At 44.5% G+C, this 18,732-nt stretch overlaps 1 protein-coding gene and 1 long non-coding RNA gene across 13 annotated transcripts; both read right to left on the bottom strand.

Annotated features, from left to right (window-relative positions):
* Positions 1 to 1,085: 1,085 nt before the first annotated feature.
* Positions 1,086 to 10,726, bottom strand: LOC129839956 (extracellular serine/threonine protein kinase FAM20C-like). 2 transcript variants are annotated; one of them, XM_055907702.1, is made up of 10 exons: positions 9,667 to 10,726; positions 8,999 to 9,174; positions 8,039 to 8,117; positions 6,415 to 6,507; positions 6,018 to 6,133; positions 5,518 to 5,698; positions 4,795 to 4,904; positions 2,599 to 2,680; positions 2,383 to 2,442; positions 1,086 to 1,719 (listed from the first exon to the last, which is right to left on the bottom strand). In XM_055907702.1, exons 1-10 carry the CDS (start codon positions 10,215 to 10,217, stop codon positions 1,431 to 1,433), a joined length of 1,737 nt encoding a protein of 578 aa, XP_055763677.1. In that variant the 5' UTR covers positions 10,218 to 10,726; the 3' UTR covers positions 1,086 to 1,430. The 2 variants fall into 2 exon arrangements, with proteins under 2 accessions (XP_055763677.1, XP_055763678.1); XM_055907703.1 differs by having other exon boundaries at positions 5,518 to 5,791; positions 9,667 to 9,890.
* Positions 10,727 to 10,746: 20 nt separating this feature from the next.
* LOC129839972 (uncharacterized) lies at positions 10,747 to 14,868 on the bottom strand. Of its 11 annotated transcripts, none has more exons than XR_008757131.1 (6): positions 14,111 to 14,868; positions 13,284 to 13,355; positions 12,519 to 13,235; positions 11,692 to 11,763; positions 11,321 to 11,643; positions 10,747 to 10,997 (listed from the first exon to the last, which is right to left on the bottom strand). It is a non-coding gene; the product is annotated as an uncharacterized LOC129839972 (long non-coding RNA). The 11 variants fall into 11 exon arrangements; XR_008757124.1 differs by lacking the exon at positions 10,747 to 10,997 and having other exon boundaries at positions 11,117 to 11,643; positions 12,519 to 12,589; positions 12,650 to 13,235; XR_008757125.1 differs by lacking the exon at positions 10,747 to 10,997 and having other exon boundaries at positions 11,117 to 11,643; positions 12,519 to 12,589; positions 12,674 to 13,235.
* Between the last annotated feature and the right edge of the window lie 3,864 nt (positions 14,869 to 18,732).

Genomic DNA, 18,732 nt, shown 5'->3' with positions numbered 1-18,732 from the left:
TTGTTCTATGTTGTCTATTTCTATGTGTTTGGCCAGGTGTGGTTCTCAATCAGAGGCAGCTGTCTATCGTTGTCTCTGATTGAGAACCATACTTAGATAGCCTTTTCCCACCTGTGTTTTCCCACCTTTTCCCACTTGTGGGTAGTTGTTTTCTGTTTTGTGTGAGTACCTGACAGAACTGTTGCGTTTTGAACCACTTTTGTTTTTGTTTAAGTGTTCAGGTGATAATAAACATCATGAACACGTACCACGCTGTGCTTTGGTCTACTCCTTCTTCCTCAGACCAACATCGTTACAGCTGTAGCTTCATTAATGTTAACAATTAATGTACAAGACTGTACAACCACACTGTTATTCACTTCTGGCCCTATTCATACTGGAGATAATTTGACTTCACATGGACTTAAGTCACAATGTTGAGTCTACTCATCTCAAGTCTGAATCGGGCCCTTCAATCACATGTTGCAATTTAACATCATAATTGTTTGTTTCTTTGTAAAATGCTTTTGTAAAATGCAATATCATTACTCAATTAGAATTACTTTGATTTAGGGTTGAACTATCTTGTCACGTTCCTGACCTTATTTTCCTTTGTTTAGCTTTGTTTAGTTGGTCAGGACGTGAGCTGGGTGGGCAGTCTATGTTATTTGTTTCTTGTTTAGGTTCATTGTTAATTAGCCTTATATGGTTCTCAATCAGGGGCAGGTGTTTGACGTTTCCTCTGATTGAGAACCATATTAAGGTAGGCTGTTCACACCGTTTGTTTGTGGGTGATTGTCTTCCGTGTCAGTATTTGTACCACACGGGACTGTTTCGTTTGTTTAGTCTGTACCTGTTCGTGCGTTCTTCGTTATATGTAAGTTCACATGTTCAGGTCTGTTGACGTCGTTTGTTGTTTTGTATAGTTTGTCAGTGTTCTTCGTTTCGTCTTCTTTAAAATAAATCGAACATGTATTCTCCACAAGCTGTGTTTTGGTCCGATCCATGCTCCTCCTCAGACTAGGAGGAGAACAATCTTTACATATCTTCCTAAATAAAAGTACATTATAAAACTGGGCTTGATTTCACTTAGTACGCTCCATGTATTAAATAACACAAAATAATCAGCTTTATTTAATGAGGCCTAATAATAAATGCACACAGTGATTTAAACATCCCATCCCATCCATACACCACACTAAACCTACACATAGTCTGTGTCTGAAAAGGCATCCTATTCCCCATCCTATTTGACACTTCGGACACAGCTATCCTCTTTCTAACAGTTAGGAGCCAAACGAATGATGCCAAGAACTCCAAGTGTAAATATGTCACTCTTGTGACTTGCCGATGCAATGATGTCACACACAAATCATCATCACCATGGTGATGCGCCATGACATCATTTCTTCAGACGGTTGAAATGCTGTTGTCGAGGGGGCGTGGCCACACTACCCTGCAGGTGTCACGTGTTTAACCAAAGTCTTATAATCAGTGACATCATCATAGATGACATCATCATCGCCTTCTCCATGGCGACTACGTTGTCGCTCCTGGCAACGGCTCACGGTTTGGAGCACGGTCACTAGGCGACGGTCCAGGGCGGAGAGGTGCAGCTCCGAGAGGAGGGGGGCCACGGAGAATAGAGGATCATGGGAAAGAGAGTCCCTCATGACATCACTGAGACGGTACTGGGGCAGGGAGAGGAGACGCAGATGTAGGAGGGTGGAGCGACGGATCCTAGAGAGAAAGAGAGTGATGGAGTGAGAGTTATGAGAAAAAAGAGAAATAAATGATGATGGTGGTGGGGGTTCTACTAAGATAACATTCTGAATTGTTTAAAGATGGTCATTTAGTTATTTTATTTAGAATTTTAGGACCTCTTGGTATATAAAACTTTTTTTTTACTAGCCTACAGAAAGACATTGAATAACAGATTCATACATGGAAAAACAATACAGCAGAAGGAAGTTTGTTTTCAAGAGTCTGTCCTATATCTGAGAGTTATAAGAAAGATGAGGAAATGATTGTGTTTTTTTACACATATTTAACCCCTTTTGTTAGAACACCATCGTGTTTGTGAGTCTCATCTTTCCATAGAGTGATCACATTACTTTGTACGCCAAACCGTTCGGATGCTATCTATGTTTTTTAGAGAAATACAAATTTCTGGATGTCTGCTGGTCTGATAAACACCGCTGTAGCTCTGCCACCTCCCACTGTAGATGCGGAAGGCCAACATCGGTGGATGGGGTGGATTGAGACGCAGCCCATGTAAAAACAGATATCTCTATCTGAAACAGATAGATTTTTATGGAGATGTTTTTATTATGCTAATTAGATTCCTGCGGGGGCGCGGACATTGACTCTTCGGGGTGCTTAGTTATGCACCCCATCTTATACCTGCAGCACTGCTCCAGAGGTGTCAGGATAGAGGGTTCATCTTTAGAGTGACGTCCAAACCTGTAGTCCGCACACAGACAGTGTCAATGTTACAATCAGCCATCGTTAGTTAAACCTGTAGTCAGCACACAGACAACTGTCAATGTCAGACACACACACATGCATGCACACACCATTAAAAAATCAGATCATCAATTTCATTGTCAGGATACTCACGCCCTCCCATTGTCTAAGTGCAGAAGGAAAGTGTTGTTGCCAAACTTCTCAAACGTCTCATAGTGGTGTCGGTCCATATTACCTGTAACAAAATAATTCGTGTCTTTGTGTTTTATTTTCAGCTTTGTCCTCTTTCTGCTCATTGAAAAGACGTTGGTCTCCATGAACAGCACAACAGAAAGCTGTTATTATTACAGCATCATTACTATTATAATTCTAATATATTATTATGTTCTGACCCAGACCTACCCATGAGGAAGTCTAGTATCGTCATGTCTATCAGGTCCACCAGTCTCCCTCCCCAGCCCAGACCTACCCATGAGGAAGTCTAGTATAGTCATGTCTATCAGGTCCACCAGTCTCCCTCCCCAGCCCAGACCTACCCATGATAAAGTCTAGTATAGTCATGTCTATCAGGTCCACCAGTCTCCCTCCCTCCCCAGCCCAGACCTACCCATGAGAAAGTCTAGTATAGTCATGTCTATCAGGTCCACCAGTCTCCCTCCCCAGCCCAGACCTACCCATGAGGAAGTCTAGTATAGTCATGTCTAACAGGTCCACCAGTCTCCCTCCCCAGCCCAGACCTACCCACGAGGAAGTCTAGTATAGTCATGTCTATCAGGTCCACCAGTCTCCCTCCCCAGCCCAGACCTACCCACGAGGAAGTCTAGTATAGTCATGTCTATCAGGTCCACCAGTCTCCCTCCCCAGCCCAGACCTACCCATGAGGAAGTCTAGTATAGTCATGTCTATCAGGTCCACCAGTCTCCCTCCCCAGCCCAGACCTACCCACGAGGAAGTCTAGTATAGTCATGTCTATCAGGTCCACCAGTCTCCCTCCCCAGCCCAGACCTACCCATGAGGAAGTCTAGTATAGTCATGTCTATCAGGTCCACCAGTCTCCCTCCCCAGCCCAGACCGACCCATGATGAAGTCTAGTATAGTCATGTCTATCAGGTCCACCAGTCTCCCTCCCCAGCCCAGACCTACCCATGATGAAGTCTAGTATAGTCATGTCTATCAGGTCCACCAGTCTCCCTCCCCAGCCCAGACCTACCCATGAGGAAGTCTAGTATAGTCATGTCTATCAGGTCCACCAGTCTCCCTCCCCAGCCCAGACCGACCCATGATGAAGTCTAGTATAGTCATGTCTATCAGGTCCACCAGTCTCCCTCCCCAGCCCAGACCTACCCATGAGGAAGTCTAGTATAGTCATGTCTATCAGGTCCACCAGTCTCCCTCCCCAGCCCAGACCTACCCATGATGAAGTCTAGTATAGTCATGTCTATCAGGTCCACCAGTCTCCCTCCCCAGCCCAGACCTACCCATGATGAAGTCTAGTATAGTCATGTCTATCAGGTCCACCAGTCTCCCTCCCCAGCCCAGACCTACCCATGATGAAGTCTAGTATAGTCATGTCTAACAGGTCCACCAGTCTCCCTCCCCAGCCCAGACCTACCCATGAGGAAGTCTAGTATAGTCATGTCTAACAGGTCCACCAGTCTCCCTCCCCAGCCCAGACCTACCCATGAGGAAGTCTAGTATAGTCATGTCTAACAGGTCCACCAGTCTCCCTCCCCAGCCCAGACCTACCCATGAGGAAGTCTAGTATAGTCATGTCTATCAGGTCCACCAGTCTCCCTCCCCAGCCCAGACCTACCCACGAGGAAGTCTAGTATAGTCATGTCTATCAGGTCCACCAGTCTCCCTCCCCAGCCCAGACCTACCCATGATGAAGTCTAGTATAGTAATGTCTATCAGGTCCACCAGTCTCCCTCCCCAGCCCAGACCTACCCATGAGGAAGTCTAGTATCGTCATGTCTATCAGGTCCACCAGTCTCCCTCCCCAGCCCAGACCTACCCATGAGGAAGTCTAGTATCGTCATGTCTATCAGGTCCACCAGTCTCCCTCCCCAGCCCAGACCTACCCATGAGGAAGTCTAGTATAGTCATGTCTATCAGGTCCACCAGTCTCCCTCCCCAGCCCAGACCTACCCATGAGGAAGTCTAGTATCGTCATGTCTATCAGGTCCACCAGTCTCCCTCCCCAGCCCAGACCTACCCATGAGGAAGTCTAGTATAGTCATGTCTATCAGGTCCACCAGTCTCCCTCCCCAGCCCAGACCTACCCATGAGGAAGTCTAGTATAGTCATGTCTATCAGGTCCACCAGTCTCCCTCCCCAGCCCAGACCTACCCATGAGGAAGTCTAGTATAGTCATGTCTATCAGGTCCACCAGTCTGGTTCCCTTGTTGTATGGTGGGGTCTTCTTCACTGTGTCACAGTAGTCTGGGTCTTTCTCCCACCTGCAACGTGACAACAAGGTTAGAGTTGAGGCTAGAGTCAGGGTTAGGTTTGAGGGTTAGAGTTAGAGTTGAGGGTTAGAGTTAGAGTTGAGGGTTAGAGTTAGAGTTGAGGGTTAGAGTTAGAGTTGAGGGTTAGAGTTAGAGTTGAGGGTTAGAATTAGAGTTGAGGGTTAGAATTAGGGTTGAGGCTATTGTTAGAGTTAGGGTTGAGGGTTAGAATTAGGGTTGAGTGTTGGAATTAGGTTTGAAGCCAGGGTTAGAGTTAGGGTTGAGGCTAGGATTAGGTTGAGGGTTAGAGTTAAAGTTGAGGGTTAGAGTTAGAGTTGAGGCTATTGTTAGAGTTAGGGTTGAGGGTTAGAATTAGGGTTGAGTGTTGGAATTAGGTTTGAAGCCAGGGTTAGAGTTAGGGTTGAGGCTAGGATTAGGTTGAGGGTTAGAGTTAAAGTTGAGGCTAGGGTTAGAGTTAGGGTTAGTGTTAGGATTAAGGCTAGGGTTAGAGTTGAGGCTAGTGTTAGAGTTGAGGCTAGGGTTAGAGTTGAGGCTAGGGTTGGAGTTGAGGCTAGGGTTAGAGTTATTATCTATCTATAGATATAGCTATAGACTCTATACCCACACTGCCAGTTTTCTGCGGCTGTAGGAGCGTTTCCAGGGAGACCTCCAGGTACGTCTGGTGGCCAGGGAGGGGTCTGGCAGCATCATGGCCAGGGAGGCTTCCAGGTTCTGGGGTCGACCACACACAGCGTGCTCCGTACTGCAGTAGTAGGAACACTGGCCATAGAAACACACATTATTCACTAGGGGAGATAGAGGGGGATGGAGGGGGGAGAGGAGAGGAGAGTTTGAGTGCACTCTTCTCTTCATCATCAGGAGAGGCAGCAATTCAAGAGCTGAAAGATTGAAGAGAGAAAGATTGAAAATGAAATAAATTAATTCAGCAAAAAAATTGCCTTTCTGCTGAATAATATGCAGCATCTATTTTCATATTCCCCACTAGAGAAAACAGAGATGTGAAACATGTAATATAAGGAGAGAGTTGGTAAAGAAAGAGGAGTGAGAGAGAGGGAGATGGAGTGAGTGTGATAGAGGGATAGAGTGAAATGATGATAAACAGACCAGGAGAGGTGAAGAAGGTCCGGGCCAGTTTGTGGTCAGTGGTGATGTCTTTGATCTCTGTTACCACGTCAATCAGCCTTCCTACGGCTGGGGGGATCCGCCTGTAACCCAACACCCTGAGAGAGAGGGGAGTGGAAAGGAGAGAAGGGTCAGGGGAGAAAGATGGGAGAGGGAGAGGTGGGGGGGTGTAGAGAGAAGGAGAGGAGAGAGGCAGAAAAAGATGGGAGAGGGGGATAGAGAGAGAGGAGAGGGGGAGAGAGAGAGAGAGAGAGAGAGGAGTATATGTTTAATGCTTCTCAATGTCTGCTCTATTCTCCACCATTTCAGTCAGTGCTGTGGCATGCTATATACTCCCCTGGCTGTTGCTATCAAGGTGAGAAACAGACTCATTGTTTACCTGTCCAGGTGAAAAGCAGCGATCTCTGCGTTGTGTCTCTCAAAGTCAGAGAAGTAGTAGAGGTTGAAGTTGGTCTCCTCATCACGCTCTTGTCTGACAGAGATACAGTCAACACAGGAACACAGCTATACAGACCATACACAGTCAACACAGGAACACAGCTATACAGCCTATACACAGTCAACACAGGAATACAGCTATACAGACCATACACAGTCAACACAGGAATACAGCTATACAGACCATACACAGTCAACACAGGAATACAGCTATACAGACCATACACAGTCAACACAGGAATACAGCTATACAGACCATACACAGTCAACACAGGAATACAGCTATACAGACCATACACAGTCAACACAGGAACACAGATATACAGACCATACACAGTCAACACAGGAATACAGCTATACAGACCATACACAGTCAACACAGGAATACAGCTATACAGACTATACACAGTCAACACAGGAACACAGATATTCAGACTACACACCCCAAACAATCACAATTGGGTTGAGGTCGGGTGATTGTGGAGGCCAGGTCAGCTGATGCAGCACTCCATCACTCTCCTTCTTGGTCAAATAGCCCGTACACATCTTAAAGGTGTGTTTTGGGTCATTGTCCTTTTGAAAAACAAATGATAGTCCCACTAAGAACAAGCCAGATGGGATGGCGTATCGCTGCAGAACGCTGTGGTGGCCATGCTGGTTAAGTGTGCCTTGAATTCTAAATAAATCACTGACAGTGTCACCAGCAAAGCACCATCACACCTCCTCCTCCATGCTTCACGGTGGGAACCACACATGCAGAGATCATCTGTTCACCTACTCTGCGTCTCACAAAGACACGGCAGTTGGAACCAAAAATCTCAAATTTGCACTAATCAGACCACAGGACAGATTTCCACCAGTCTAATGTCCATTGCTTGTGTTTCTTGGGCCAAGCAAGTCACTTCTTATTATTAGTGTCCTTTAGTAGTGGTTTCTTTGCTGCAATTTCGACCATCAAGGCCTGATTCACACAGTCTCCTCTGAATAGTTGATGTTGAGATGTGTCTGTTACTTGAACTCTGTGCTTGATGGTTCTTGCGACTGCACTTGAAGAAACTTTCAGAGTTCTTGAAATTTTACAGATTGACTGACCTTTATTTCTTAAAGTAATGATGGACTGTCATTTCTCTTTGCTTATTTGAGCTGTTCTTGCCATAATATGGACTTGGTCTTTTTCCAAATAGGGCTGTCTTTTTTATACCACCCCTACCTTGTCACAATACAACTGATTGGCTCAAACGCATTAAGAAGGAAAGAAATTACACAAATTAACATTTAACTACCTCATTAAGCTGGTTGAGAGAAAGCCAAGAGTGCGCAAAGCTGTCATCAAGGCAAAGAGTGGCTACTTTGAAGAATCTCAAATATAAAATATATTTTGATTTGTTCACCACTTTTTTGGTTACTACATAATTCCACGTGTGTTATTTCATAGTTTTGATGTCTTCACTATTATTCTACAATGTAGAAAATAGTACAAATTAAGAAAAATCCTTGAATGAGTAGGTGTGTCCAAACTTTTGACTGGTACTGTACGTGTGTGCGTGCGTGTGTAAGTCTCTCACTTCATTGGTTTGAGCATGGCCTGTCCGTAGTTAGGAAATGACATCACCAGCTTGAGCTGTGTCCCTCCAGACTTCTGCACTGAGAGAGAGAGACGGGTTACCATAGCAACACTTGAACTTCACATACTGAGTACACACTGAGCTCTCTTTATCACACACACACACACACACACACACACACACACACACACACACACACACACACACACACACACACACACACACACACACACACACACACACACACACACACACACACACACACACACACACACACACACACACACACACACACACACACACAAAGGTTACCCTGTTTGAAACTAAATAAGGTCATCCAGTTTGTGTTTTCTTCCTGCAGTTCTACATTAATCCAGTAGTGGTCACCCCATACCTGACTCTAAACATCACAACAGAGACTACCTCCCAGCTATGGGAGAATCTCAATTGCATTGCCTTGATTCTTCACGTCCTCTCTCCTCACCTCCTTCTCAAAACCCATCGGATGAGAAGAGGGGAGGGATTAAGGAAATGCAATTGCAATTCTCCCAATCTGTCCTTCCTCCCAAAGTGTGCACTTGTTCACTTCCCTTCACTAATTTGAAAGGAAATGACTGGTATAAGAAATATGGTGGAAACTCCCACTAGCCCATGCCTCCACCAATCCAATGCTTTGGGTGTAATAGTATTCGTGTGTACACTACAGGACATAATGCCCCCATATCTCCCACCCCCCAAAAATCAGGCTTCCAACACCCCTCCCCAACACACACACCACCCAAACACACCACACACACCACCCACACACACTCCAGGGTGAAGTTTCCCTTTGACAGACATCTAGGATCAGCTTCCCCTTCCCCAATTTAACCTTAATCCCCTTAGTTGGGAAATTGCTAAACTGATCCAATATCAGTTATCAGTCCAATATTGCGCCACACACACACACCACACGCATACCTGCGCTGACGATACGGTGTGTGCTGAGCTGCTGAGCAAGAGATGCCATGTTGGGGTCCAGGTGGGGGTAGAGCTGCCAACGGGAGATACCAAGATGGAACCTCAGCCAGGGGGGGTGGCTGTCACTGCTCCTGTTCCAATGGGCTGAGTCATCGCCAATGTCACTGTCACTCACCCTGGGGAGGGTGGAGGGGGAAAGAGAGGGAGAGGACAAGAGGGTTGGAGAGGACAAGAGAGAAGTAGTTCAGAGGAGGAGACAACAGGAGGAGAGGACAAGAGAGAAGTAGTTCAGAGGAGGAGATGACAGGAGGAGAGGACAAGAGAGAAGTAGTTCAGAGGAGGAGAAGAGAGGAGGGTTGGAGACACAAGAGAGAAGTAGTTCAGAGGAGGAGATGACAGGAGGAGAGGACAAGAGAGAAGTAGTTCAGAGGAGGAGAAGAGAGGAGGGTTGGAGACACAAGAGAGAAGTAGTTCAGAGGAGGAGACGACAGGAGGAGAGGACAAGAGAGTAGTAGTTCGGAGGAGGAGGAGGAAGAGGAGGAGATGCCAGGAGAAACAGGAGGGATATTTGCCATAATGAACTAAAGGATCATGCAGCATGTGTCCTTGATGCACTTTAAAAGCTTGTCTGTTTTTTCAGAACAATCACGCTACTTCCCTAAACTCACCACATCTGTGTGCTCGTCTCGCGCGCCTTCCCTTTGGGCTTCACCTTCAGCAGCCAATCATCTTCATGGATGGGCGGGGTTGGCATGTTGTAGAGCGGGTGGCTAAAAAGAGCCTCTAATTTCGACATCCCGGACCCCATAGGCTTCATCCCCATCGAGCCAAACTTTCCTACCCTTACCGTCATGTTGAGTGAGTCTACAGGCCCTTTCTCCTTACGTCCGTGACCTACCTTGACGGCCATTCTGGTTGTGACAGCGTCCTTTTCGGCCATTTTATGAGGGCCATTGATGTCCATATGGGAAGAGTCCACTTTTCTGGTGTCCGGGATTATCTTGGAATAGCTGGTGTGGTTGTCCGACATCCTGGAGGTGTAGTTGGTATCCACCAGGGCTCGGAGGGTGTGGTGGTGTGTCTGACGAGGGGAGGGGGCATCACAGTGGTTCTGGTAGACGGAGCGGGATAGGACGGTGAGGAGGAGATGGAGAGAGAGGGAGGCAACGGCCAGCGATAGACAGACAGTCCGAGAGCGACGGCGTGTATACCACCTCATCGTCCTGAGGAAGAGAAAGAGTTGGAGAAAGACTGAGAGATAAAAATATGTAAAAGAGGAAAAAGGGGGAAGAGAGAGAGAGTAGGAGGAAGATGATAGAAACTGGATAAATATAGGTGAAAGGACGAGGGAGGATTGGAGAGAGAAAGAGGAGGATGAGGAGGAGAGGTTGAGGGGGTGAATGTGGGAGAACGAGAGCGAAAGTTAGAGGAACGAGGGAAGGAAAGAGTCTCAGAAACAGCATAGAGAAAAAGATAGAAAGAAGCCCACAGAGACTGAACCATTCGAAAGTCAGAGCAGCCCTCTATTCTGGCATAATTACCTCCGATACAACTACCTAGATACCCTCCAATACAACTACCTAGATACCCCCCAATACAACTACCTAGATACCCTCAAAACAACTACCTAGATACCCTCCAATACAATTACCTCTTTCTCTACCTAGATACCCTCCAATACAACTACCTAGATACCCCCCAATACAACTACCTAGATACCCTCCAATACAACTACCTAGATACCCCCCAATACAATTACCTAGATACCCCCCAATACAACTACCTAGATACCCTCCAATACAACTACCTAGATACCCTCCAAAACAACTACCTAGATACCCCCCAATACAACTACCTAGATACCCTCCAATACAACTACCTAGATACCCTCCAATACAACTACCTAGATACCCTCCAATACAACTACCTAGATACCCTCCAATACAACTACCTAGATACCCTCCAATACAACTACCTAGATACCCTTCAATACAACTACCTAGATACCCTCCAATACAACTACCTAGATACCCTCCAATACAACTACCTAGATACCCTCCAATACAACTACCTAGATACCCTCCAATACAACTACCTAGATACCCTCCAATACAACTACCTAGATACCCTCCAATACAACTACCTAGATACCCTCCAATACAACTACCTCTTTCTCTACCTAGATACCCTCCAATACAACTACCTAGATACCCTCCAATACAACTACCTAGATACCCCCCAATACAACTACCTAGATACCCCCAATACAACTACCTAGATACCCTCCAATACAACTACCTAGATACCCTCCAATACAACTACCTAGATACCCCCCAATACAACTACCTAGATACCCTCCAATACAACTACCTAGATACCCTCCAATACAACTACCTAGATACCCTCCAATACAACTACCTAGATACCCTCAATACAACTACCTAGATACCCTCCAATACAACTACCTAGATACCCTCCAATACAACTACCTAGATACCCTCCAATACAACTACCTAGATACCCTCCAATACAACTACCTAGATACCCTCCAATACAACTACCTAGATACCCTCCAATACAACTACCTAGATACCCCCCAATACAACTACCTCTTTCTCTACCTAGATACCCTCCAATACAACTACCTAGATACCCCCCAATACAACTAACTAGATACCCCCCAATACAACTACCTAGATACCCCCCAATACAACTACCTAGATACCCTCCAATACAACTACCTAGATACCCTCCAATACAACTACCTAGATACCCTCCAATACAACTACCTAGATACCCTCCAATACAACTACCTAGATACCCTCCAATACAACTACCTAGATACCCTCCAATACAACTCCCTAGATACCCTCCAATACAACTACCTAGATACCCTCCAATACAACTACCTAGATACCCTCCAATACAACTACCTAGATACCCTCCAATACAACTACCTAGATACCCTCCAATACAACTACCTAGATACCCTCCAATACAACTACCTAGATACCCTCCAATACAACTACCTAGATACCCTCCAATACAACTACCTAGATACCCTCCAATACAACTACCTAGATACCCCCCAATACAACTACCTAGATACCCCCAATACAACTACCTAGATACCCTCCAATACAACTACCTAGATACCCTCCAATACAACTACCTAGATACCCCCCAATACAACTACCTAGATACCCTCCAATACAACTACCTAGATACCCTTCAATACAACTACCTAGATACCCTCCAATACAACTACCTCTTTCTCTACCTAGATACCCTCCAATACAACTACCTCTTTCTCTACCTAGATACCCTCCAATACAACTACCTCTTTCTCTACCTAGATACCCCCCAATACAACTAGCTAGATACCCTCCAATACAACTAGCTAGATACCCTCCAATATAACTACCTAGATACCCCCCAATACAACTACCTAGATACCCTCTAATACAACTACCTAGATACCCTCCAATACAACTCCCTAGATACCCTTCAATACAACTACCTAGATACCCTCAATACAACTACCTAGATACCCTCCAATACAACTACCTAGATACCCTCCAATACAACTACCTAGATACCCTCCAATACAACTACCTCTTTCTCTACCTAGATACCCTCCAATACAACTACCTAGATACCCCCCAATACAACTACCTAGATACCCCCCAATACAACTACCTAGATACCCTCCAATACAACTACCTAGATACCCTCCAATACAACTACCTAGATACCCTCCAATACAACTACCTAGATACCCTCCAATACAACTACCTATATACCCTCCAATACAACTACCTAGATACCCCCCAATACAACTACCTAGATACCCCCAATACAACTACCTAGATACCCTCCAATACAACTACCTAGATACCCTCCAATACAACTACCTAGATACCCCCCAATACAACTACCTAGATACCCTCCAATACAACTACCTAGATACCCTCCAATACAACTACCTAGATACCCTCCAATACAACTACCTAGATACCCTCAATACAACTACCTAGATACCCTCCAATACAACTACCTAGATACCCTCCAATACAACTACCTAGATACCCTCCAATACAACTACCTAGATACCCTCCAATACAACTACCTAGATACCCTCCAATACAACTACCTAGATACCCTCCAATACAACTACCTAGATACCCCCCAATACAACTACCTCTTTCTCTACCTAGATACCCTCCAATACAACTACCTAGATACCCCCCAATACAACTAACTAGATACCCCCCAATACAACTACCTAGATACCCCCCAATACAACTACCTAGATACCCTCCAATACAACTACCTAGATACCCTCCAATACAACTACCTAGATACCCTCCAATACAACTACCTAGATACCCTCCAATACAACTACCTAGATACCCTCCAATACAACTACCTAGATACCCTCCAATACAACTCCCTAGATACCCTCCAATACAACTACCTAGATACCCTCCAATACAACTACCTAGATACCCTCCAATACAACTACCTAGATACCCTCCAATACAACTACCTAGATACCCTCCAATACAACTACCTAGATACCCTCCAATACAACTACCTAGATACCCTCCAATACAACTACCTAGATACCCTCCAATACAACTACCTAGATACCCTCCAATACAACTACCTAGATACCCCCCAATACAACTACCTAGATACCCCCAATACAACTACCTAGATACCCTCCAATACAACTACCTAGATACCCTCCAATACAACTACCTAGATACCCCCCAATACAACTACCTAGATACCCTCCAATACAACTACCTAGATACCCTTCAATACAACTACCTAGATACCCTCCAATACAACTACCTCTTTCTCTACCTAGATACCCTCCAATACAACTACCTCTTTCTCTACCTAGATACCCTCCAATACAACTACCTCTTTCTCTACCTAGATACCCCCCAATACAACTAGCTAGATACCCTCCAATACAACTAGCTAGATACCCTCCAATATAACTACCTAGATACCCCCCAATACAACTACCTAGATAACCTCTAATACAACTACCTAGATACCCTCCAATACAACTCCCTAGATACCCTTCAATACAACTACCTAGATACCCTCAATACAACTACCTAGATACCCTCCAATACAACTACCTAGATACCCTCCAATACAACTACCTAGATACCCTCCAATACAACTACCTCTTTCTCTACCTAGATACCCTCCAATACAACTACCTAGATACCCCCCAATACAACTACCTAGATACCCCCCAATACAACTACCTAGATACCCTCCAATACAACTACCTAGATACCCTCCAATACAACTACCTAGATACCCTCCAATACAACTACCTAGATACCCTCCAATACAACTACCTAGATACCCTCCAATACAACTTCCTAGATACCCTCCAATACAACTACCTAGATACCCTCCAATATAACTACCTAGATACCCCCCAATACAACTACCTAGATACCCCCCAATACAACTACCTAGATACCCTCCAATACAACTACCTAGATACCCTCCAATACAACTACCTAGATACCCTCCAATACAACTACCTAGATACCCCCCAATACAACTACCTAGATACCCTCCAATACAACTACCTAGATACCCCCCAATACAACTACCTAGATACCCTCAATACAACTACCTAGATACCCTCCAATACAACTACCTAGATACCCTCCAATACAACTACCTAGATACCCTCCAATACAACTACCTAGATACCCTCCAATACAACTACCTCTTTCTTTACCTAGATACCCTCCAATACAACTACCTAGATACCCTCCAATACAACTACCTAGATACCCTCCAATACAACTACCTAGATACCCTCCAATACAACTACCTAGATACCCTCCAATACAACTACCTAGATACCCTCCAATACAACTACCTAGATACCCTCCAATACAACTACCTAGATACCCTCCAATACAACTACCTAGATACCCTCCAATACAACTACCTAGATACCCTCCAATACAACTACCTAGATACCCTCCAATACAACTACCTAGATACCCTCCAATACAACTACCTAGATACCCTCCAATACAACTACCTAGATACCCTCCAATACAACTACCTAGATACCCTCCAATACAACTACCTAGATACCCTCCAATACAACTACCTAGATACCCTCCAATACAACTACCTAGATACCCTCCAATACAACTACCTAGATACCCTTCAATACAACTACCTAGATACCCTCCAATACAACTACCTAGATACCCTCCAATACAACTACCTAGATACCCTCCAATACAACTACCTAGATACCCTCCAATACAACTACCTAGATACCCTCCAATACAACTACCTAGATACCCTCCAATACAACTACCTAGATACCCTCCAATACAACTACCTAGATACCCTCCAATACAACTACCTAGTTACCCTCCAATACAACTACCTAGATACCCTCCAATACAACTACCTAGATACCCTTCAATACAACTACCTAGATACCCTCCAATACAACTACCTAGATACCCTCCAATACAACTACCTAGATACCCTCCAATACAACTACCTAGATACCCTCCAATACAACTACCTAGATACCCTCCAATACAACTACCTAGATACCCTTCAATACAACTACCTAGATACCCCCCAATACAACTACCTAGATACCCTCCAATACAACTACCTAGATACCCTCCAATACAACTACCTAGATACCCTCCAATACAACTACCTAGATACCCTCCAATACAACTACCTAGATACCCCCCAATACAACTACCTAGATACCCTCCAATACAACTACCTAGATACCCTCCAATACAACTACCTAGATACCCCCCAATACAACTACCTAGATACCCTCCAATACAACTACCTAGATACCCTCCAATACAACTACCTAGATACCCTCCAATACAACTACCTAGATACCCTCCAATACAACTACCTCTTTCTCTACCTAGATACCCTCCAATACAACTACATCTTTCTCTACCTAGATACCCTCCAATACAACTACCTCTTTCTCTACCTAGATACCCTCCAATACAACTACCTCTTTCTCTACCTAGATACCCTCCAATACAACTACCTCTTTCTCTACCTAGATACCCTCCAATACAACTACCTAGATACCCTCCAATACAACTACCTAGATACCCTCCAATACAACTACCTCTTTCTCTACCTAGATACCCTCCAATACAACTACCTAGATACCCTCCAATACAACTAACTAGATACCCTCCAATACAACTACCTAGATACCCTCCAATACAACTACCTAGATACCCTCCAATACAACTACCTCTTTCTCTACCTAGATACCCTCCAATACAACTACCTAGATACCCTCCAATACAACTACCTAGATACCCTCCAATACAACTACCTCTTTCTCTACCTAGATACCCTCCAATACAACTACCTAGATACCCCCCAATACAACTAACTAGATACCCCCCAATACAACTACCTAGATACCCCCCAATACAACTAGCTAGATACCCTCCAATACAACTACCTAGATGCCCTCCAATACAACTACCTAGATACCCTCCAATATAACTACCTAGATACCCCCCAATACAACTACCTAGATACCCTCTAATACAACTACCTAGATACCCCCCAATACAACTAACTAGATACCCCCCAATATAACTACCTAGATACCCTCCAATACAACTACCTAGATACCCTCCAATACAACTACCTAGATACCCTCCAATACAACTAACTAGATACCCCCCAATACAACTACCTAGATACCCTCCAATACAACTACCTAGATACCCTCCAATACAACTACCTAGATACCCTCCAATACAACTACCTCTTTCTTTACCTAGATACCCCCAATACAACTACCTAGATACCCTCCAATACAACTACCTAGATACCCCCAAATACAACTACCTCTTTCTTTACCTAGATACCCTCCAATACAACTACCTAGATACCCTCCAATACAACTACCTAGATACCCTCCAATACAACTACCTAGATACCCCCAATACAACTACCTAGATACCCTCCAATACAACTACCTAGATACCCCCCAATACAACTACCTAGATACCCTCCAATACAACTACCTAGATACCCCCCAATACAACTACCTAGATACCCTCCAATACAACTACCTAGATACCCTCCAATACAACTACCTAGATACCCTCCAATACAACTACCTAGATACCCTCCAATACAACTACCTAGATACCCCCAATACAACTACCTAGATACCCTTCAATACAACTACCTAGATACCCTCCAATACACCTAGATACCCTCCAATACAACTACCTAGATACCCTCCAATACAACTACCTAGATACCCTCAATACAACTACCTAGATACCCTCCAATACAACTACCTAGATACCCTTCAATACAACTACCTAGATACCCTCCAATATAACTACCTAGATACCCTCCAATACAACTACCTAGATACCCTCCAATACAACTACCTAGATACCCTCCAATACAACTACCTAGATACCCTCAATACAACTACCTAGATACCCTCCAATACAACTACCTAGATACCCTCCAATACAACTACCTAGATACCCTCCAATACAACTACCTAGATACCCTCCAATACAACTACCTAGATACCCTCCAATACAACTACCTAGATACCCTCAATACAACTACCTAGATACCCTCCAATACAACTACCTAGATACCCTCCAATACAACTACCTAGATACCCTCCAATACACCTAGATACCCTCCAATACAACTACCTAGATACCCTTCAATACAACTACCTAGATACCCTCCAATACAACTACCTAGATACCCTCCAATACACCTAGATACCCTCCAATACAACTACCTAGATACCCTCCAATACAACTACCTAGATACCCTCCAATACAACTACCTAGATACCCTCCAATACAACTACCTAGATACCCTCCAATACAACTACCTAGATACCCTCCAATACAACTACCTAGATACCCCCCAATACAACTACCTCTTTCTCTACCTAGATACCCTCCAATACAACTACCTAGATACCCTCCAATACAACTACCTAGATACCCTCAATACAACTACCTAGATACCCTCCAATACAACTACCTAGATACCCCCCAATACAACTACCTAGATACCCTCCAATACAACTACCTAGATACCCTCCAATACAACTACCTAGATACCCTCCAATACAACTACCTAGATACCCTCCAATACAACTACCTAGATACCCTCCAATACAACTACCTAGATACCCCCCAATACAACTACCTAGATACCCCCCAATACAACTACCTAGATACCCTCCAATACAACTACCTAGATACCCTCCAATACAACTACCTAGATACCCCCCAATACAACTACCTAGATACCCCCCAATACAACTACCTAGATACCCCCCAATACAACTACCTAGATACCCTCCAATACAACTACCTAGATACCCTCCAATACAACTACCTAGATACCCCCCAATACAACTACCTAGATACCCTCCAATACAACTACCTAGATACCCTCCAATACAACTACCTAGATACCCCCCAATACAACTACCTAGATACCCTCCAATACAACTACCTAGATACCCTCCAATACAACTACCTAGATACCCTCCAATACAACTACCTCTTTCTCTACCTAGATACCCTCCAATACAACTACCTAGATACCCTCCAATACAACTACCTAGATACCCCCCAATACAACTACCTCTTTCTCTA

The sequence above is a fragment of the Salvelinus fontinalis genome, chromosome 40, assembly GCF_029448725.1.
Source record: "Salvelinus fontinalis isolate EN_2023a chromosome 40, ASM2944872v1, whole genome shotgun sequence".
Taxonomy (NCBI): Eukaryota; Metazoa; Chordata; class Actinopteri; order Salmoniformes; family Salmonidae; genus Salvelinus; species Salvelinus fontinalis.
This window is presented reverse-complemented; position numbering and strand designations above follow the sequence as displayed.

What these genes read in the sequence shown, in the direction of transcription:
- LOC129839956 (XM_055907702.1), bottom strand. Translation starts at nt 10,217, where the DNA reads ATGAGGTGGTATACACGCCGTCGCTCTCGGACTGTCTGTCTATCGCTG. An exon ending in GAGACGAGCACACAGATGTG is followed by an intron (nt 9,175 to 9,666) that starts GTGAGTTTAGGG and finishes CACCCTCCCCAG; the next exon opens with GGTGAGTGACAGTGACATTG. An exon ending in GACCTTCTTCACCTCTCCTG is followed by an intron (nt 5,699 to 6,017) that starts GTCTGTTTATCA and finishes TATCTCCCCTAG; the next exon opens with TGAATAATGTGTGTTTCTAT.